Source organism: the organism of the source record quoted next, unplaced genomic scaffold (assembly GCF_019419815.1).
Source record: "Pyrus x bretschneideri cultivar Hongxiangsu unplaced genomic scaffold, Pyrus_bretschneideri_v1 Contig42, whole genome shotgun sequence".
Taxonomy (NCBI): Eukaryota; Viridiplantae; Streptophyta; class Magnoliopsida; order Rosales; family Rosaceae; genus Pyrus; species Pyrus x bretschneideri.
Window position 1 is genome coordinate 344,470 of NW_025999746.1, and position 23,012 is coordinate 367,481.

A 23,012-nucleotide genomic window follows, 5' to 3' on the forward strand; every position below is an offset into this window, starting at 1 on the left:
CACACAATGGGCAGCTTAATTAAAGAGTTCATGATGATAATTAAAGAGTCCCCACATTTTTGGGGTGATAACTTTTATTATTTTTCATTCAAATTTAGAAAAATTAATTAAAAAAATACAAAAATACAAAACTGCAAATTACACATACGTAGTGTGTGCAAGGGGCTAGTTGGGATAAAACCTCCGCACCAGATGGGCAAGCATACTGTTTAGGATTTTAGGGTTAACGAAATATAATGTGTGGTTCCATTCGCCTTCTAAACTTAATCTGGACCGTCTTTGATGACATTTCAAATGTGACAGTGCATCACTATCAAAATTCTATTAAAATTGTGTGATGGACTCAATTTGATAATAAGTAGGCCAGGTATTCTATTGATTTTGCAATTCCTAAATATGTTAGAGAAAAGAAGCATCTATTCTGTATTCAATCGTACGGAAAAAAGGAAAAAGAAATAACAGATCAGGCTTGGTTTGAAATAGTAGAGAAATCTATTTATATATAGTTCTGCAACAAAATACAAGCAGTCACAAAGAGAACGAATGAAAAAAAATCAACAAATCAAGTACAAGTATTGATCTGCAGGTCATTAATCACTTGCATTGCAAACTTTTGAGCGTCTTCGATGACAAATCAAATGCCATGGTGCAGTCCATGGTGGAAGACTTCTTCTTCTTCATTATAAACATCAATTCAACTTTTCCCGTCAACTTAGCCGCGCTATTGAGAGTTAACACCCCGTTGCTCATTTCACTGCCAAGGTTGGTACCACTCAATGCACTTGAACTCAAGCTCACCTCGACATTGATTTTTTTGGTGGAAAGCATTCCAGCCTTGCTCTTGGGAATAGAAACTTGCCCGACAGTCGCGCCTTGGTACAAAAATGTGACAATGCTTGCATCATACTTGTATGGACCAAAATTTGTATTTTTGACTCTGATTTGTGTTGTGAATTTAGTGTCAAATGAAGGTGTTGCTCGGACGGAGTTGAGGTCTTGCACATTGATGTTGCCTAGCCGAACCTTTGGGGTTTTAACTTTCATGACAGTAAGACTCATCGCAGTTATAACCATGATCTGAAACACAATGAAAATACCAATATAAATGGCCAATTTGATTCTCTTCTTGCGTTTCAGCTCATCAGCCGATTCCAAAGACTCTGCATCGCTTCTTGTGTAACCATTTGCTGGTGCCAAAGGATAAACCTGTTGGTTCTTCTCGGCCATGTTCTTCTCTTTGTGATACAAGTGAAAAGAAATTTCTCTTAAATTGTGATGTATTTTTTCAACGACGAAACTTGGAAGTGGAGGGAGTTGTTTGTGGAGATGATGGAAAAGTAGGGTGCTATATATAATGTTTGGAGTTTGTCTAGGAATTACTTTATTGCAGACGCCAAACGCGTTCTTTGCCGAAGGTGGAATTATTGACTTCTAGTTCTAGATGGTCGATGACTTTTTGTAAAGCAAATCACCTAACGAGTAACGACAGGTGGAGGATATATATTAAGGTACCCTATTGTTTATAAATTTTGATTTTATTCTTTTTATTTTATTTTATTCTTTTTTAAGTCCCGCATGACAATGATATTCCCTTATGGTGCATGATATTTTCTGCTGTAATTTCTCTAGTGGTGATTTAATTTCAGGCATGCTCAGATATTTTCTACCAAGTCCACTCATGATATTTTTTCTCTAACTTCTTGTTTTTTTTCAATTCATCACAGATTTGAAGCACTTTGTTGCAATATACTCTTGTGTTTTTCGCCTACTAAGTCAAATCAAGACTATTGTTTGCTATTATGCATCTAAATCGTTTCACACCAAGTTCGATTTCACAATTCCTGAATATTGTTCCATAAGTTCTTTATGGCGAGATGGGATGAGTTTCATGGCGACACGATTTAATTTGTGGTGGCAGTCAAAGTTTAGAGTTATAGGTTAACTTATGACTTTGGTTATTTTGGGTTGTATGAGTTTTGTTTTGAGTCTTGGTAAAATTTTATGATGTGATTTTATTTTTTATTATCTTTGATGTCCTTTGATGTCTTTTACGATTAAAGTTTTCCTAATAAAATATAGTTTCTTCTTAAAAAAAAAAAAAAGAATCCTATATTTGAATTTAGTTTAAATTATACTTAAATAGTTCTCATTGATGAGGTTTTAAAGACAGAAGATAAAATAAAATAAGAAACTCAACCATAAATGGCAAAATCCAAAAATTATGACTCGTGTTCCTAAACCTAAATTTCGTTGGGCAAGCTAACCAAGGTCGTCGGGCAAAGGTCACTTAATCATGTCAGCCCAATTTACTTTTCATGAAAAAAAATGGTGGGAAATAGCCTTTGATCGACGAAATTTTAGAATATTTCGTTGAGCAAACACTTTTATCTAGGGGAAAATTGATTTTTTTTGGGGGGAAAATGAGTCAAAATTTTTAAATTTTTTGGACGAAATTAAAATTGTGGCCCGATGGAATTATGTAGGTTTGCACGACGACCTGCCTTGCACCTATTTCGTTGGGCAAACGTTAAAAATTTATTTATTTTCCTTTTGAGCGGCTTTGATGACAAATCAAAAGCAATGGTGCATTGAAGACTTCTTCTTCATTATAAACGTACGTCCAAACTTTTCGATCAAATTAGCCGTGTTATTGAGAGCCAACACCCAAATGCTCAGTTCACTGCCAAAATTGGAACTTATCAAGGCCCTTGAACTCAAGCTCACCTTTACATTAGACATTAGTCATTCTTTAATTTACTCAATCATAAGACTAGAAAAATGGAGAAATGCAGGAGCAGGAAAAAAAAAATAATAATAAAATAAAATGGATGAGTGCACAGGAGAAAAATGATGGGCCAAAAATACTTGCCTTTTTCCATTGCTTTAAGAAACAAGGTGGAATGGGTGTTCAAATTAAGGAATGAAAGATGTCCTTAAACCAATCCAGCAAATAAACTTAATATTGAAGTTAATATTGTGTTCACATGTGATTGAAATGTTAAATATAATAGAAACTTAAAACAATCCAGCAAGGCTTAAAGAAAGTTAATATAATATTAAAGTTAATATTGTGTTCAACATGTGACTGAAATGATTAATATAATGGAAAACACCTATAAAGACTTTGCCTAGAACACAAACAATTGGATCTCCCCAAGTCTTATTGGAGAGAAATGCACCTCACGTCTTATTTTTATATTTTCCTTTTCTTTGTAAGCTATATCAGATAAAAGACTTATTCCTACATACAGACGCAAGTCTTGGTTGGCTATATGACAAAAAGGTAATACTAAGAAAACTAAATTTATAGATAAAATTTTGAAAACTAAAGGACATAAAAATTGATTATTAGTTTATTACTTAAGCGTTGATAAACGTGTTCGTTTCTATTGATAACACATCATTTAATTTTCAAATTTTATCTTCAAATTTAGTGTCTCTAGCATTATCCATATCAAAAATCCTATAGAAACGCGTGCTTGGTTACATTTCAGCATCTCGTAGAAGCTTGTACCACTAAACATCATATTCCATCTTAAATCCTTATATATAACCCACTACTCTTCCATCATTTCCACGAACAAACTCCCTCCACTTCCAAGCTTTCATCCCACAAAAGAAACCAACAAAATCTAGCAGATAACTACAATGACTTGGAAAAATAGTGATGCAGAATCTTTGCAATCTGTTGATGAACTAAAACGCCGGAAGAGAATCAAATTGACCATGTACATTGTTATTTTCATTGTGTCTCAGATCATCGTCATAACCATGATGAGTCTCGCTATGATGAAAGTTAAGACCCCGAAGGTAAGGCTAGGCAACATCAGTGTCCAAGACCTCAATTCTATCTAGGCGACACCTTCATTCGACACAAAATTCAAAACACAAATCAGAGTCAAGAACACAAATTTTGGTCCATACAAGTTTGATGCTGGCATTGTCACGTTTTTGTACCAAAGTGTGATTGTCGGGCAAGTTGCTATTCCAAAGAGCAAGGCGAGGATGCTTTCTACCAAAAAAATTGATGTTGAAGTGAGCTTGAGTTCAAGTGCACTTAGCAGTTCCAATCTTGGCGGGGAATTGAGCAGTGGGGTGTTGACTCTCAACAGCAGGGCTAAGTTGACCGGAAAGGTTGAGCTGATGTTTATAATGAAGAAGAAGTCTTCCACCATGGATTGCACCATTGCATTTGATTTGTTCAAAGACGCTCAAAAGTTTGCAATGCAAGTGACTGGACAAGATAAGTGGCGTGGAGCAAGAGGGTGGAGTTGAACTGCGTCTTTCTGTAACATCTTTAGCACTCAAACTGCGAGTGAACAAAAGACTAGTTCTTGATTTGTTGTACTTTTGTGCAACCCTTGAATTTGTATTTTATAAAATATTTATTGATTATTTTTTAACCTTCTATGCTAGGTTTCCCTTTCTTCCTGTCTTTAATATATGTTGCTTTGTCAAGTTTAAAGCCTTGTAGATGTGTGTAATTTTACACGTTCGTTTTACTTTTGACTATTTCATGGTTACTGTTTACTTGTTGAAGGTTGCTCTTTTTGTTGGATGTTAGACCCTAATCCAACAATTAATAGGTCATTACAGTTAATCAGGATTATTTTGGAATGAAAGTAGCGTCACGTCACGTCCCAATCCCAAAATACGTCTAGAATCGATATGTGACATCAAAAAATATTTGTTCATCATCATGCCTTGCTTATGAGTCATAACCAGAAACAACCCAACTGTTCAATAACAACTTTTTTTACTATATTTCATGGTTGCATCTAATCTTTGTGTTAAACTACCTACGCACCCTATGACGAGATGAAGCCATTCGTAATTCACCATTTGCTAAACTCTGATATTTCTTATAGTACCTTCTAGCAGATAAACATAGAGTTCCAAAATCACTCAATGAAACTCGAGTAGCATGAATCACTAGATTCCAAACTACATAGTGAAACTATATACCAGCTAGAGTATTGTCATTTCGTCATTCACATATATCACATAGTTCCAACACAATTCCACAATCACAACAAATAAAAGATTTCATGAATCCAAGCTGCACAATATTAACAATTAACTATGTTAATCAACCAACAAAATCAAATATCACTTCACCAATTTTTAATAAGGCCAACCTCAATAAGGTTTACCGTATTTCGCTACAGAAATCCAATTATCCAATCTTTATAAAAACTGGAAAATTTTTTGTTTCAGAACCTTGTTTGTTAAGTATGTTATTTACTGAAAGTTTTATTTTGAAAGCTTGCAAGTCATCACATGATCAATGTTTTGAGATGCTTTTGGGTGAAAAGGAAAACAACAAACCCGTCTCATTGATTCAAGTACTGCTAAAATTCAAGGTCTAGTTGATCACTTTGTGTCAGTAATCATAACAATGAGGTTACATCCCCAAAACAAAGGTGTGATTGACCTTAATTGGTTTGATTACTAATAGCTCAGTGAAAAGTATGAATTGCATGAAGCCTGTGAAAGTTAATTTCCAAACAAAGGTGGATGATTTTCATGTGTTCAACTCCTTGCTCATGTAATTTGATATTTTTGTACTGGTACTGATTAAACTTGAATACCAAACAAAGGTTAGAGTTGTTTCAGTTGTAAAGTACGTAGGGTCTTGAATTTTTCTTCCTTTTGTTTGAAAATTTCAGTTCTTAGCTCCCAGAATTCAATTCAAAAACACTCAATGGAACCAACTATATTAAGTGGAGACAAGACATTGAAATAGCCCTAAGACTTATGGGTTTCGATTTAGCTTTATGGGAAAAGGAACCTGCCAAGCCTGCAGATGATGCACCTGCTGACAAAAAGAATGAGTATGAGAAGTGGATTAAGGCAAATAGGGAGGCATTGTTGGTGATCAAGAGGTCAATGTCTGATCTTTTTCGAGGAGCCATCACTGAGTCTGATAATGCTAAGGCATACCATGATTCCATTGAAGTCAAATTTAAGGAATCTAAGAAAGCTGAGAAGGGAACCCTAATGAACACCCTGAATACTACTAAGTAAATTGGTGGTGATGTAATAGAACACATCTTTCCATGGTTGATGTGGTTGCCAAGCTTCATGCACTGGACATTAAGATTGAAGATCCTTTCATGGTTCACTTTGCCTGAAACTCCCTACAGTACTCTTAGTTGAAGAGCTTTACATTGCTCAAAAGGAAAAGTGGGATTTAAATGAAGTAATCGCAATCTGTGTGCATGAGGAGCAAAACATTCGACAAGAAAGGAACAAGAAGCAAGGGGCTAGTTGAGTGCTTTTGAAATGTGAAGCTTTTGAACTACCTAAAATTGCCCTTCTCTAGTTACGATTTTAAAGGAAAACCATTTGATTTGAAAAGGGTAAAATAGTAGTTTAACTTCCATGGTGATAATTAAAGAGTCCCCACGTTTATGGGGTTGTTATTTTTATTAGTTTTCTTTTACATTTTAAAAATTAAAAAAATTCAAAAAAAACATTTAAAAATACGAAAGTACAAAATTATAAAAAGCCAATTACATATTCGTAGTCACTTAGTACTACAATTTAGTAGCATTCCTCTTCACTTGTAAGTGAGAGGTCTTAGGTTCTATTCTCCCCAAATGCGAATTTGAACCACATTATTATGGTTAGCACATTGTGAGACTTAGCAAAATAAAAAATAGCATACTGATTCGAACGTTAAAGAAATATCATGTGTGGTTCCACTTGCATTCTAAACTTAATATGGACCGTCTTTGATGACAAATCACATGTGATGGTGCGTAACTATCAAAATTCTAATAAATCTGGACCGTAGTAACTTAGTATTTCGGTCTAGTGATATTATTCTTCACTTATAAGTAAGAGGCCTGTTAAGTGCGATTCTTGCCAAATATAAATTTGAACTATATTATTATGGCTAGCAAAGTATGAGGCCCAACCTACACTTCACCTCTTAATGTAGATAATATCATTTGTTAAAAAAAAAAAAAAAAAAAATTGTACATACTTAGTGTTTGCAAGGGTCTAGTTTGAATAAAAACTCGACACCAAATGGGCTAGCATACTATTTAGGATTTGAAGGTTAAAGAAATATCAAGTGTGGTTCCACTTGCATTCTAAACGTAATCTGGACTGCCGTTGATGACAAATCAAATGTGATGGTTGTGAACACGGAAAATTCCTGAAAAAACAAGAAACAAGAAACAAGAATACGTGTACAAAATAATATTTTTTGGTTTGATGATTTTGGGGTTACGATCTCTTAAATTTGGTCATCTGATTCGATCTCCGTAAGATGTAGATTTGTTGATCCAAGGGCCGTCGAGGCTTGATCTTGGATGAACAGTTGTAAGTTTCTTCAAGGGCCTTCGTGGCTTTGATCTTGAAGGTTGATGGAAGTTTCTTCAAGGGCCTTCAGGGCTTGATCTTGAATGTTGATGGATGAGCGCATCTTCAAGGGCTTTTGGGCTTGATCTTGAAGAACGGTTGGTTTTCTTCAAGGGCCGTCGAGGCTTGATCTTGAATGAACAGTTGGTTTTCTTCAAGGGCTTTTGGGCTTGATCTTGAAGAATAGATGTGTGGATTTGTTTGTTGATCCAAGGGGCCGTCGGGGCTTGATCTAAGGATGAACAGTTGATGAATGGATCTTCAAGGATCTTCAAGGGCTTTTGTGGGCTTGATCTTGAAGAATAGATGTGTGGATTTGTTTATGCTGTTGATCCAAAGGGCCGTTAGGGCTTGATCTTAGGATGAACGATGAACACTTTCTTCAAGGGTCATCGGGGCTTGATCTTGAAGGAGGATTTGACGAAGAATGAAGAGTGCTTTCTCCATTCTTCGGGATTCTTGGGAATTTGGGGGTTGGATGCTTGAGAGCTTTAGAGTTTCAAAGCTTCAAGGATTTTGGATGTGTGGGGAGTATTCTCTTCCATTTTGGGAGTAGAGAAATGTATATGTGAATTGGTCTTTGGTGTCTGTCTATTCCTCTTGATGGAGAAGCCTATTTATAGGCTTTGAGAGTGAATCACCACCATCCATTTTTTTTTGGTGAAGTGAGTGGAGGTTGTAGGTGAAGTGAGTGGAGGTTGTAGGTGAAGTAAGTGGATGATGTAGGTGAAATGAGTGGAGGTTGTAGGTAAGGTAAATGGATGATGTAGGTGAAATGAGTGGAGGTTGTTGGTGAAGTGAGGGAATGATATAGGTGAAATAAGTGTTGTATTGGTTAACATTTATTTCACTGAAATTTCGATGTCTACAAATGCCCCCACTTCAAGGCGCGTCGTAGACATGTGCTTGTCACATGTAGAAGATGCGTTTTGAAGTCCCTTAATGTAAATGTCAACCCAAGGGCCGTCGAGGCTTGATCTTGAATTGGGCTGGAAATTTCTTCAAGGGCCATCGAGGCTTGATCTTGAGTTCGACTGGAAGATTTTCTGGTTTCCTCCAATCGTTGATTTTCCACAGGCTTAATCTTGAACTGGGCTGGAGGATTCTTTTGGTCTCCCCCGAAGGTCTGAACTTACTCCTTTTATCTGGAGTTGAATTTGATTCAAGGGTGGTGAACACTTGATTTTGAATCGGACTTATGATTTCTTCAAGGGCTATCGAGGCTTGATCTTGAGTGAAAATAGGACCATGAACGGTTTTAGGATTCAGACACATGGCAGGCAAGCACGAGGTGGAGGTGATGACCTGTTTCTTTGTTCAATCTTTCCAATTCATATTGAAGAGGGTTAGAGGATGACTCAGCATATGCAGTTGTTGCGTTTGCTGACGATCCACAAGATTGATGTTTCATTGTCACTCGTCTTAGCTGTTCTCCAAGCAGATGTGGTCCCTTCTCTGGAAGTGTATCAACCGTTGAAGATGACTACTCGAGAGCAATGCTAGGTAAGCAACCAGGGAATAGATTCCAGGTAGTCGGTTCCAGATCGGAAGACTGACTCCAAGTGCCGGCTGATTACTCTCTTTCTCTTTGCCCTTTTTTTTTTTTTTGTTTTTTTGGTGATTTTGATGATGATTTTGCTGTACACAGTTTATGCTCTTGCGGGCCAGGAGCGTTTTGTGCCATTTGCAGTTTCAACTCGTGCAGGCAAGGAGCGTTTGGTGCCGTTTGCAGTTTCAGCTCGTGCAGGCAAGGAGCGTGGTTGTCACCTTTTAGGCTCGTGCGAACGAGGAGCTTTGGTTGTTGTTGTGGATTTGTCAAGCGATCTGGGAGAAGCGTTCCTCGCAATCTTCATAGGAAGGAGCCTTGACCGAGTAATTGAAGAAGTCTTCTGGGAAGAGGTTGCACATTGTGATGGGGATGGACGATCTTTGTGTCAAAATTTCATTATCTCCAACACTTTCACATTGTTCTGGAGGTTGACAAGAGCTGTTTTGCCCCCTTTTCGACTGCTAAACTTGTGGACAAGATGGTTGCTGCTTGTCCAATTTCTTCGAAGCGATCTTCGAAAGGCATTCCTCACAATCTTCATAGCAAGGAGCCTTGATCGAGAAATTGAATAAGTCTTCAAGGAAGAAAAGATCCCGCACGAACGATCTTTGTGTTGAAATTTTCTTATCTTCAACATTTTCACATTGCTTTGGAGGTTGGCGAAAGCTGCTTTCCCTCATTTCTGATTGGTGCACTTGTGGAGAAGACATATGTTTCTCGTGCAGTTTCTTCGGAGTGACATGAGTCCATTCTTCAATTTCACTTGACTTGGAGCATGCCCCCAATAGTCGAGGTGAAGACTTTGAGTCGAAAGAGCCAAAAGTGACATCTTTCTTAGGGCTTTCATCTTCAGTGTCGTCCTCTTGGGTTTGTTGGCATGAAGATTTGCCAGTGTGGACGATGATGCGCCTCCTTACCTTCAGTGGTCCTTTTTTGTCGACCTCTAGGATTGCTTGGCGCTTCATCCTTGAAGGAATCAAGCTTCGAACGTCGCCTTTTTCTGCTAACCCATCGAACTTTTCTTCCTTTGGTGTTGTCTTCCTCTTTCCAAAAGGCTTCTCATTATCTTCAAATCTTTCCGAAGCTGATCGTCGTAGAGGAGAGATAGCTGCGTTGCTTTGTTTCTTAGGCTTTAACAACCTTTCAAAAACAGAGCTTTGGGATGTTGGCGCGTTAAGCCTCTTGAAGACAGAGGTTCGGTCTTGACTACCAATGCGATTAAGCACTGAAATTTTGGAGCTTGAATGGCTCATCCTATCGAAGACTGATACTCGAATAAGAGGTTTAGGCTCCTCTTGATTTTGTTCAATGCTCACGCTGATGTGTTGAGCGCTAGTGTTTTTCGCTTTGCTTGAAATCTTCACGGGTGCATTTAGTGTGAAGCCAAGTCCAGCTTTGTTGTTGTCAACTCCGTAATCATGCTCCTTCAACTTCTTTTAAGTCTCGATAAGGTCACGATCTTTGTCGTTGACGGTGTTTGAAACCTTCTTTCCAAGATTTGAAGAGGAAGCAAAGTCATGCCTAGCCTTTGACATGAGTTCGTAGGCATTTGGGTTGAAGCCTTCTTTAGTCTTCTTAGTTGGAAGAGAGCTTGGTTTCACTTTAACGCCATGTTTCGCCTCTAGACGGTTGATGAGTCCGGTGGTTTGCAAGTTTTTCTCCTCCACAGTCTTTATCAGCCTTGTAATTGTTACCTTCATTTGAACCAGCTGTTTTTCAATGGAGGTAGCGCAGATGGTCATGACTTGTTCTTTGTTTGAAACCATGGAATGTGCGTGAATATCTTGAACAGAGACAGAGATGAGAGGTAGAGATGTCCCACTGGGTGTGCCAAATTTGTGAACACGGAAAATTCCTGAAAAAACAAGAAACAAGAATACGTGTACAAAATAATATTTTTTGGTTTGATGATTTTGGGGTTACGATCTCTTAAATTTGGTCCTCTGATTCGATCTCCGTAAGATGTAGATTTGTTGATCCAAGGGCCGTTGAGGCTTGATCTTGGATTAACAGTTGTAAGTTTCTTCAAGGGCCTTCGTGGCTTTGATCTTGAAGGTTGATGGAAGTTTCTTCAAGGGCCTTCAGGGCTTGATCTTGAATGTTGATGGATGAGCGCATCTTCAAGGGCTTTTGGGCTTGATCTTGAAGAACGGTTGGTTTTCTTCAAGGGTCATCGAGGCTTGATCTTGAATGAACAGTTGGTTTTCTTCAAGGGCTTTTGGGCTTGATCTTGAAGAATAGATGTGTGGATTTGTTTGTTGATCCAAGGGGCCGTCAGGGCTTGATCTAAGGATGAACAGTTGATGAATGGATCTTCAAGGATCTTCAAGGGCTTTTGTGGGCTTGATCTTGAAGAATAGATGTGTGGATTTGTTTGTGCTGTTGATCCAAAGGGCCGTTGGGGCTTGATCTTAGGATGAACGATGAACACTTTCTTCAAGGGCCGTCGGGGCTTGATCTTGAAGGAGAATTTGACGAAGAATGAAGAGTGCTTTCTCCATTCTTCGGGATTCTTGGGAATTTGGGGGTTGGATGCTTGAGAGCTTTAGAGTTTCAAAGCTTCAAGGATTTTGGATGTGTGGGGAGTATTCTCTTCCATTTTGGGAGTAGAGAAATGTATTTGTGAATTGGTCTTTGGTGTCTGTCTATTCCTCTTGATGGAGAAGCCTATTTATAGGCTTTGAGAGCGAATCACCACCATCCATTTTTTTTTGGTGAAGTGAGTGGATGATGTAGGTGAAGTGAGTGGAGGTTGTAGGTGAAATGAGTGGAGGTTGTAGGTAAGGTAAATGGATGATGTAGGTGAAATGAGTGGAGGTTGTAAGTAAGGTAAATGGATGATGTAGGTGAAATGAGTGGAGGTTATTGGTGAAGTGAGGGAATGATATAGGTGAAATAAGTGTTGTATTGGTTAACATTTATTTCACTGAAATTTCGATGTCTACAATGGTACATCACTCTCAAAATTCTATGAAATTCTGTGATGGATTCCATTTGATGATAAGTAGGCCGGGGCCTCATTAGGCTTAAAATTTTGCGATTACTAAAGATGTTAGAGAAAATAAGCGACCATTTCTATATCCAATCCTATAAAATAACGAAAAAGAAATAACAAATCAGGCCCGGGGCCTCATTGGCTTAAAATTATAGAGAAATCTAATATATAGTTCTCCAACAAAATGCAAGTAACAAAGAGAACGAATTAAAAAATTAACAAATCAAGTACAAGTATTGATGTCGCAGGTAATCACTTGCACTGCAAACTTTTGAGCGTCTTGGATGACAAATCAAACGCCATGGTGCAGTCCATGGTGGAAGACTTCTTCTTCTTCATTATAAGCATCAATTCAACTTTTCCTGTTAACTTAGCTGCGCTGTTGAGAGTCAACACCCCGTTGCTCATTTCACTGCCAAGGTTGGTACCGCTCAATGCACTTGAACTCAAGTTCACCTCGACATTGATTTTTTTGGTGGAAAACATTCCAGCCTTGCTCTTGGGAATAGAAACTTGCCCAACAGTCGCGCCTTGGTACAAAAACGTGACAATGCCTGCATCATACTTGTATGGACCAAAATTTGTGTTTTTGACTCTGATTTGTGTTGTGAATTTAGTGTCGAATGAAGGTGTTGCTGGGACGGAGTTGAGGTCTTGCACGTTGATGTTGCCTAGCCGAACCTTTGGGGTTTTTACTTTCATGACAGTGAAACTCATCGCGGTTATGACCATGATCTGAAACACAATGAAAATGCCAATATAAATGGCCAATTTGATTCTCTTCTTGCGCTTCAGCTCATCAGCGGTTTCCAAAGACTCTGCATCGCTTCTTGTGTAACCATTTGCTGGTGCCAAAGGATAAACCTGTTGGTTCTTCTCGGCCATGTTCTTCTCTTAGTGATACAAGTGAAAAGAAAATTCTCTTAATTTGTGATGTATTTTTCCAACGATGAAACTTGGAAGTGGAGGGGAGTTGTTTGTGGAGATGATGGAAAAGTAGGTGCTATATATAATGTTTGGAGTTTGTCCAGGAATTAATTTATTGCAGACGCCAAACGCGTTCTTTGCCGAAGGTGGAATTATTGACTTCTAGTTCTAGATGGTCGATGACTTTTTGTGAAGCAAATCACCTAACGACAGGTGGAAAGATGTATTTTAAGGTACTTTACTGTTTATGAACTTTGATTTTATTCTGTAGTCCCACATGACAATAATATTCTCTTATGGTGCACAATATCTCCTTTGTAAATTTCTTAAAGTGAATAATATTCCCTTATGGTGCATGATATCTCTCTGTAATTTCTAGTGGTGATTTAATTTGAGGCATGCTCAGATCTGAGTTCCCCGTCACTACCTTTCTAATTTTCTTCCATGCCAAGTCCACTAATGATATTCTTTCTCTATTCTCTTTCTTTTTTTTTCTTTTTTTTTTTTTTAATGCATTACAGATTTGAAGCACTTTGCTTACTCTTGTGTTTTGTTTCTCCTACTAAGTCAAATCAAGACTATTGTTTGTTATTATGCATCTAAATTGTTTGAGACCACGTTCGATTTCACAAATCCTCAATATTGTTCCATTGGTTCTTTATGGTGAGATGCAATGAGTTTTATGACGACACAGTTTTAATTTATGGTGGCAGTAAAGGTTTAGAGTTATAGATCAAATTATGGTTGTGGTCATTTTGGATTGTATGAGTTTTGTTGCTAAAATTTTGTGATATATGTAGCCTTTTCTTTTGAGTTTATTTTTTAATGTCTTTGATGTCCTTAGATGTCCTTTATGATTAAAGTTTTCCTAATGAAATATAGTTTCTTCTTAAAAAATAAATAAATAAATAAATAAAAAATCCTATGTTTGAATTTAGTTTAAATCATACTAAAATAGTTCTCATTCCTGAGTTTTTAAAGAAAGAAAATAAAATAAAATAAGAAACTCAACTATAAATGTGAAACACGAAAATTATGACACCTGTTCCTAAATCCTAAAATTTCGTTGGGCAAACTAACCAAGTTCGTTGGGCAAATGTCACTTAAACTTGATAGCCCAAATTACTTTTGACAAAAAAATTGTGGGAAATAGCCTTTGACAGAAGAAATTTTAGAATATTTCGTAGAGCTAACACTTTTACCTGAGGTAAATTTTATTTTTTTGGAAAAAGAATGAGGCAAAATTTTTATGTTTTCCTGAAAAAATTAAAATTGTGGCCCAACGAGATTATGTACATTTGCCCAACGACCTGCACTGCACCTATTTCGCTGGGAAAATGTTAAAAATTTATTTATTTATTTTCCTTTTGAGCAGCTTTGATGACAAGTCAAAAGCAATGGTGCGGTCCATCGTGGAAGACTTCTTCTTCTTCATTATAAACACAAGTCCAAACTTTTCCGTCAACTTGGCCGCGTCATTGAGAACCAACACCCAAATGCTCAGTTCACTGCCAAGATTGGAACTTCTCAAGCCACTTGAACTCAAGCTCACCTCTACATTAGTTACTCTTTAATTTACTCAATCGTAAGACTAGGAAAATGGAGAAATGCAAATAAAAAAATAAAAATAAAAAAAATAAAAAAAGAAGATGAGTGCAGAGGAGAAAAATGATGGACCAAAAATACTTGCCTTTTTCTATTTCTTAAAGAAACAAAGGGGAATGGGGTGTTCAAATTATAAAATTAAGGAATGAAAGATGTCCTTAAAACCAATCCAGCAAATAAACTTAATGTTCAAGTTAATATTGTGTTCACATGTGATTGAAATGATAAATATAGCAGAACCTTAAACCAATCCAACAAGGCTTAAGAAGCTTAATTTAATATTCAAGTTAATATTGTGTTCAACGTGTGATTGAAATGATTAATATAATGGAAAGAACCTATAAAGACTTTTCCTAGAACACAAACAATTGGATCTCTCCAAGTCTTAGAGAGAAATGCAGCTCACGTCTTATTTTATTTTATCCTTTTCTTTGTAAGCTATGTCATGTAAAAGCCTTCATCCTATATACAGCAGTCTAGATTGGCTATAGTCAAAATCCCAATGATGGACACGTGTTTGGTTACATTTCAGCATTTCGTGGAAGCTTGTACCACTAAACATCAGATTCCATCTTAAATGGTTAGATATATATAAATAATTTGAACCTAAAAATTTTAAGTACCACTTGGACCCTGAATTAAGCTGTGCTGGCCGACACCTGAAACGTGACGAAACCATAAAATGTGATAGATTGTAGATAAATGTGAATAATTTGAACCTAAAAATTTTAAATACCAGAGTGCGTTGTGAGCGAGAGTGAACCCATTTCACACACTATCCATCAATTCTAAGATTCGCCATAGATCCTTGTCGATACAAACTTAGCAGCTAAAACCTGGAGGGCACCAAACAGAGTGTGAGTGAGCAATAAAACCAAGTTTCCCAAAGTTATTACCTTTCTAAGAGTAATGCCCCTCAATGTAAAACCCGTATCGTTTTCCATAAGACAATACAACATATATACATATATCCAAACCATACTCAAAAATGGCCAAAACCACGGTTTGCCATGTCCATCAGCACCACCATGCATTAATAAGTAGGCCAAATGAACTTAATCAATACCAAATGATATATCAATCAGAGTCATCTAATGTGACATGTACGACTGCACCTATATCTCATCAATCAATGCTAGCACATAAGTCGGAGTCACCTTTAATGACCTGTACGACTTATCCATATCTCATCAATCATGGCTAGCATATAAGTCGGAGTCACCTATAGTAACTTGTACGACTTATCCATATCTCATCAATCATGGCTAACATATAAGTCGAAGTCACCTCTTGTGACTTGTACGACTTATCCATATCTCATCAATCATGGCTAGCATATAAGTCAGAGTCACCTATAGTGACTTGTATGACTTATCCATATCTCATCACATATCTCATCAATCATGGCTAGCATATAAGTCGAAGTCACCTATAGTGACCTGTGCGACTTATTCATATCTCATCACATATCTCATCAATCATGTTAGCCAATAGCTCAATAAGTATACCTGCACACGAGTCGGAACCACCTAAAGTGGTATGTACGACAAGACTGGGTGTAAATAAATACGCTCAAGTGCTACAATCACGTGAAAACTATGCGAATAATCGCGGGTAACCTACGAGTCGGAACCACCTAAAGTGGTATGTACGACAGGGCTGTGCACCTACCTTGGATCCAAGGTGAGCATAATGTGCGTGAGGTGAACATCACGTGAAGGACTATGCCCTGGACACAGGCGGGAGCACTAACACCGGGGTGTAGGTTTATGAGCTATAATATATCTTAACACAATCATACTCACTACAATCACTATCATCAACATGTACTCACCTGAAGCTTACTTGGGCGTCCGCGACATCATTTAGCACTTCAAAGCATTCACAATAGTTAGGTTCAGGTAATATCCATATGAATATGCCATGATGCAATCTAAACCCAAACATTTCATGATATTCCCAAAATACATAATACAGCGTAACATGTACAATCAATGATACCCTACTCCCAAACTATTTACTTTTGAGAGTAATCATCAGTGTTAAGCCTAATTAGACACTAGTTAAATTAACTATCATTACTTACCTTTCCTTACTTCAATTTCTTGATTCTTCACGCATTGATTTATGATCAACATTTAATCACCAAATCATAAAGCTAAATCTCACACTTCCCACCAATGTCCCTCACATTGCTCAATTCACTAAACAAGGTTATTGTCTCAATTATTTAATCTCTTTTATTATATGGCTGCATCTAACGTCTTATTAGACTGCCTACGTACCCTAAACAGGGATCAAGCCATTCGTAGTTCGCAATGATTAATTGTAGGTAACAGGCATAGATCACTTTAGAAGTGCTTGTGGAACTATCAATTATATGCCTATGAAAGAAAAAGACTCACTCACCTGGAGTCCACGCTATGATTGTCTTGCACGCACATCTAGACATCACGATCTATCGTCACCTGTGACCAATTATCAAATCACGTCTCAAAGTTTTTACTGATATAATACATAATTTACATAAAACATATCCTCAAGGGCCTTTAATAATAATTTGAGACCCATTGACCAAAAGTCAACCGCCGATCTTTGATCGACGGTAGGGTCTACAACCCTGTATAACTCGATTCGGAAGATCAACATATCAGATTTCCAATCTGTAACTTCCAAAGATCCACATTATGCTTCTAGAATAACATATAAAATTTTATTACGATCCAACGGTTGGATCCTCGCCAATTCCCAAATCCAATTCGGAAAGATCTATAAGTCAGATTCCCAATCCGTAAGTTCCTACATTCTACAAATATTATGTACTACAATGTAACAAATTTTGGTGACGATCCGACGGTTGGATCGTCGATTCACATAAATACCTATTAACGTATCGTAGAGAATTTAGGTTCCAACGATCAACCTACGTCATTCAAATATCAAGAATAAATTAAAGACATTCCAAAAAAATTGCATTGGTGGCCCACTGGCCACGCGCCGCCGCGGGTGGCAGTCTGCCATCCCAACTCGCCGGAAAATCCAACTATTTTCAAAAAATACCAAAATTTACAGGAATGAAGATCTCAAAGCGAAGAACAACTTTCATACCTGCCAAAAGTCCAAAAGTGGACGGAAGGGGGTCAATTTTGCCCACAAAGCTAGCTGGTGCCTAAAACTTCCCGACGTCGATTCGTCGTCTACGGTGGTCCAACGGGATCAAGGTTGGTTGGGATTTTCTCCTGGGATGATGGGTTACAAAGCTCAAGTGGTAGCATCGGCCATCGCTTTGCCAATTTGCCGAAAATTTGAAAAAGGTGGTCGGAGTACTATTGATTTTCGTCGACTTTCATGGCCTCAAACCACTACATACCGTGGTTAATCAAGGTGGTTCATGGGTGGGTTTTGTAGAGGGGAATGAGAGGTTCAAGATGGTGATGGTGGCGTTGAAAATCTCCACCGGAGTTGGGCGGAATCGGCCTTAGAAAATGGGAGTTCGCGATGGGTGTGGGTTGATGCGAAGGCTACTCCCCCGTCTTTTTTTTTTTTTTTTTTTTTTTTTTTTTTTTTTTGATTTCTCATTGGTCCTCCATCCCTTTTAATTTGATTGGTCCCTTTTTCTCTCTTTACTTAAGGCTGATTAGTTAGTCTTCCCACAAGGTCGGAGTTCAAATAATTTAACTACCTTTAAATAACCAACTTCAAACATCCGTAATTATAACGTTATAATTCGAACTCGCGAATGGCTTTCGCCTATGTGTTCGTAGTGGCAAGTACTACGAGGATATGCTAAAAGAATAAGTCATACGTCACTCTAACCGATGATCAACGGAAGTCAAAGTCCTTACCTCTAGGGCATTTTCGTAAATTCACGCTTCTAAAATTAATAAAACGTAAAATTTAGGACGGATTGTCACAATTGCACACATATATATTAGTAATAAAATGTGCTCAATATATATGTAATAATACACGCAAATAATTCACCTATAAATAAAGGAAATTTGGTTTAAACTAATATATCTACTACTTTCAATTTTCCCTTTTTTTTTTAACAAACATAATGTACCTACAACATAATTTACCTATTGTTTAATCTTATAAAAAACAAACTAATGTATCTATTTTTTTATTTTAATGGTGATAATTTGTCTTGGTTTAGTTTTTACTATATAATTTGGGCACTGTTTAACTTGACCAAAACAATGTAACTACTATTTTAATTTACCTACAAAATAAATGGTATTTGATTCAAAATTAATTTACTTATATTTTACATATAAATATAGATAAATTATTTTTAATATGCATATATAATAACAAATAAAAAATGTCTAATGTATGTAATAATCTAGGTAAAATAAAAATGTCTAATGTATGTAATAATCTATGTAAAATAATTTACCTACAACATAAAATATTAATTGGTTTGTTATTTTATCAAACAATATTGTTTGATGCAAAATAACTGATTGTACAAAGGATTTTCTTTTTTCATACGAAAAATGTGCCCATAATTGTTTATGGATATGGATAAATTAATATATATATATATATATATATATATATATGTTACTAATATTTATGACACAAGAAGGGTAAAATTTCCATATGGGGTTAATTGCTAATAATAATTGGGGTAAGTAATAATATTTATTGACATAATGAGGGTTTTGTGGCATAAGTTGTAAATATGTTGTAATAATTGGTTATATATTTGTCTACATGGTAGTCTATTTGAATTTTGGGTTTTATTTGAATGTTTACTATTATGTGGGTTTTTCTTTGGAAAATAAGAGTTTAAAAGGCCTTTCTCTAAAGAACCCAATTAATCCACTGTCTTCCATCACTTCCACAAACAAACTCCCTCCACTTGCAAGCTTTCATCCCACAAAAGAAACCAACAAAATCTAGCAGATAACTAACATGGCTCGGAAAAATAGTGATGTGGAATCTTTGCAATTTGCTAATGAGCTAAAACGCCAGAAGAGAATCAAATTGACTATATACATTGGTATTTTCATTGTGTTTCAGATCATCATCATAACCTCGATGAGTCTCACTGTGATGAAAGTCAAGACTCGAAGGTAAAGCTAGGCAACATCAGCGTCCAAGACCTTAACTCTATCCAAGCAACACCTTTATTTGACACAAAATTCAAAACCCAAATCAGAGTTAAGAACACAAATTTTGGTCTATACAAGTTTGATGTCACATCCCGGCCCGGACCCCCACCACATCCTGGCTCGACTCCATCATAGCATGATATTGTCCGCTTTAGGCCCCTACCACACCCTCATGGTTTTGTTTCTGGGAACTCACACGAGAACTTCCCAGTGGGTCACCTAACCTGGGACTGCTCTCGCGCAAACTCGCTTAACTTCGGAGTTCCGATGGAACCCGAAGCCAGTGAGCTCCCAAAAGGCCTCGTGCTAGTAGAGATGGGAATATACATATAAGGCTTACAGGATCCACTCCCCTGGACGATGTGGGATGTTACATTTCATGCTGGCATTGTCACGTTTTTCTACTAAGGCGTGATTGTTGGGCAAGTTGTTATTCCAATGGGCAAGGCTAGAATGCTTTCTACCAAAAAAATTGATGTTGAGGTGAGCTTGAGTTCAAGAGCACCGAGTAGTTCCAATCTTGGTAGGTAATTGAGTAGCGAGGTGTTGACTCTGAATAGCGCGGCTAACTTGATCGGAAATGTTAAACTGATGTTTATAATGAAGAAGAAGAAGTCTTCCACCGCCACCATTGCATTTGATTCGTCATCAAAGATGCTGAAAAGTTTGCAATGTAAGTGATTATACAAGATAAGTAGCGTGGAGCAGGAGGGTGTAGTTGAACTGCTTCTTTCTGTAACATATTTAGGATTCAAACTACGAGTGAACATGACTAGACCCGGAAATCGTGTCATGTTTTCCGTGTTTGTGTCATTTTCGTGTCATACCCAATATCTTAACGGGTCGTGTTGTGTAATACCCGTCAAAATAAACGGGTAAAATGACCTGACCGGATAATATTAAAAGGTAATATGACCTGACTCGTTATCCATTAAGGAAAATATATTTTAAACCAATAAATAATCAAATGAAAAACATAATACTAAATAAGTATATACATGCCATATTGTCACATACAAAACATAAAAACACAATTTTCTTTTATGTATATTTTCACTTGCCAAAATTGATCAAATGGTAAAATTGGAAAATATTGGAATAGAAAAGGGTTTTTTCATCCAAAAAAGTTCTAATAATATAAGTGAAATAGAATCCAACGGTACAGATTTACTTTCATTTATCTTACGGCTATTATTAAAGTAAAGTCTTCAATAGTTTTTTAATTAATGTAGAAGTGTAAAAAATATAGAAAAAAAATATATATAAATGCTCGTAATGACAAGCCTTACAACTTTCATGAATAACTTAACTTCAAAATTTGCCACTATAATCATATAAATCATAGATCAAAATTTAACCGTTGATTGTTGTTTACATTTGCGCTTCCTTGTTCTCATCAAATTTTGTTTTTACAAATTTTCTTTTTTGAAAGCATGATCTATTAGAGGAAGCAGGAAGATGAACGATTTGGATCATTGATATTATATTAAGAGTTTTATGGTTAGTGAAAATATTCCTTGATGTTTATAAAGTTTCTACAAACTATATGACATCGACTCATACTTCAGTTAACTGTAAATATCGAAATGTGATATCAAAGATCTGAACTATTCATCTTCTTATATCCGCTAGATGATCATGTTTTCAAAAAAGAAAATTAAAAAATGAAATTCAGTAAGAAGAAAAAAATGTAAATGACAATCGATAGTTAAATATAAATTTAGGGTTTATGAATTATAGAGTTGGATTTCGACGCTGACCCCTTCATGAAAGTTGTAAAGCTTGTCACTATGAATGATTGTATATTTTTTTTACATTTTTTACACTTCTAAAATAATTATGATTAATTTTATTAATTTTTCCCTCAAATAAAAAATATTATTCATGAGGGTTTGGAGGATTTTAAAAATCTAAACGATAATATAAGTGTAACTATTATCTACTCGTGGAGGAATAATGATGAATCACGAGTGTTTATATATTCTTTCACATTTTTCATACTTGTATGTTCTTGGCTATACAAATATTGTACTAGTTTATTTTAATTTTGGACAACAACATGTTAAATAAAATTTATCCTAGTAATGATAATAAGGAACTCTCGTAATAAAAATAAATGATGACTAAAACTTTAAAAAAAAAAAAACTTATATAGAATAATAATTCAAAACTATATATATAATATAGAAATATTGTATATATTAATATGGCTATTGTACTTTATAATAAATCTTTTAGTAAATAAACTTTAAAATTATCAAAATAATTTTTTTCTTAACGGGTCGAAATGGGTTACCCACGTGTTACCCGCGTGTATACCCATTAAGAACCCGTTATTAACGGGTGGGGAACCCGTTATTAACCGGTGGGTCACCCGATAATGACCCGATTAGTTATCGTGTTGACCCGAAACCCGTTATTTTTGTGTCGTTTTTATGTCGTGTCAAAAACTGCCAGTTCTAAACAAGACTAGTTCTTGATTTGAAATCTTTGTGCAACCCTTGAATTTGTATTTTATAAAACATTTATTGATTATTTTTAACCATTTATGCCAGGTTTTCCTTTCTTCCTGTCTTCAATATATGTTGCTTTGTCAAGTTTAAAACCTTGTAGATGTGTGTATTTTTTACATTTGTTAGTTTTACTTTTGATTATTTCATGGTTACTGTTTACTTGTTGAGCTAAGGGTTGCTCTTTTAACTTGCTAATGTGAAATATCATTCTACTCGTATAATTAATGGGTTCTTCCCCAAATAAAGCTGCCGAGAGATTTGAGCAGTATCATTCTATCACATGCTTCTTGTGAGCTCCCCATAACACTCAATGAATTTTTCCGAATTTGCATTCTACATTGAGAAAATCCTCTTAATTCTAGTGAGAGAAAATGTCTCATCTCTGTTAAAAACTCATCAAGGTATGAATCAATTCTTCTTTCTTGTACCCTCAAATTGATGAGCATGCGTATTTTGAAATCATATGTTTTGATGATATATCCTACTAATTATCAACTAAGCGTTTGAGCTGCAGTTCAATTGAGAGAAGCTAAATGATTTTTACTATTTGATACTAATAATCAACTAAGCTTTTGAGCACTGTTCTATTGGATTTGGCATTAAATCAACATGCCTAAACTAAAAAGGATTAGGATATCTTGGACGCAAGATATTTGGATTTGTGTTTCCTAGTTGGTTTGGGATTTGGTTTTAGTATAGGATTTGGTTTCATATATTCTAGGGACTTTGTGTAAACCTATGACATCCATTAGTATAAATAGATGGATGTGGGATAGAGTTTTGTGTGTGAGAGTTTTTGAGAGGCATAAATTTGTTTACTTGAGAACACTTTGTGCTTGTGAGTTCTCTTGTATTTGTTGGTAATCAATAAAGCTTCCGTTGCTAGAGAGGTATTCCTAAATTGGAGGAACTCTGAAATCATTGTGTTT

General features: G+C 36.2%; 2 protein-coding genes across 2 annotated transcripts; both read right to left on the reverse strand.

The window, feature by feature from the left end:
• Positions 1 to 469: 469 nt before the first annotated feature.
• LOC125469404 lies at positions 470 to 1,341 on the reverse strand. The gene has a single exon (XM_048566717.1). It carries the CDS (start codon positions 1,225 to 1,227, stop codon positions 595 to 597), a length of 633 nt encoding a protein of 210 aa, XP_048422674.1. The 5' UTR covers positions 1,228 to 1,341; the 3' UTR covers positions 470 to 594.
• A 10,688-nt stretch (positions 1,342 to 12,029) lies between these two features.
• Positions 12,030 to 12,906, reverse strand: LOC125469407. Its single transcript, XM_048566722.1, has one exon. It carries the CDS (start codon positions 12,798 to 12,800, stop codon positions 12,168 to 12,170), a length of 633 nt encoding a protein of 210 aa, XP_048422679.1. The 5' UTR covers positions 12,801 to 12,906; the 3' UTR covers positions 12,030 to 12,167.
• Positions 12,907 to 23,012: the final 10,106 nt, after the last annotated feature.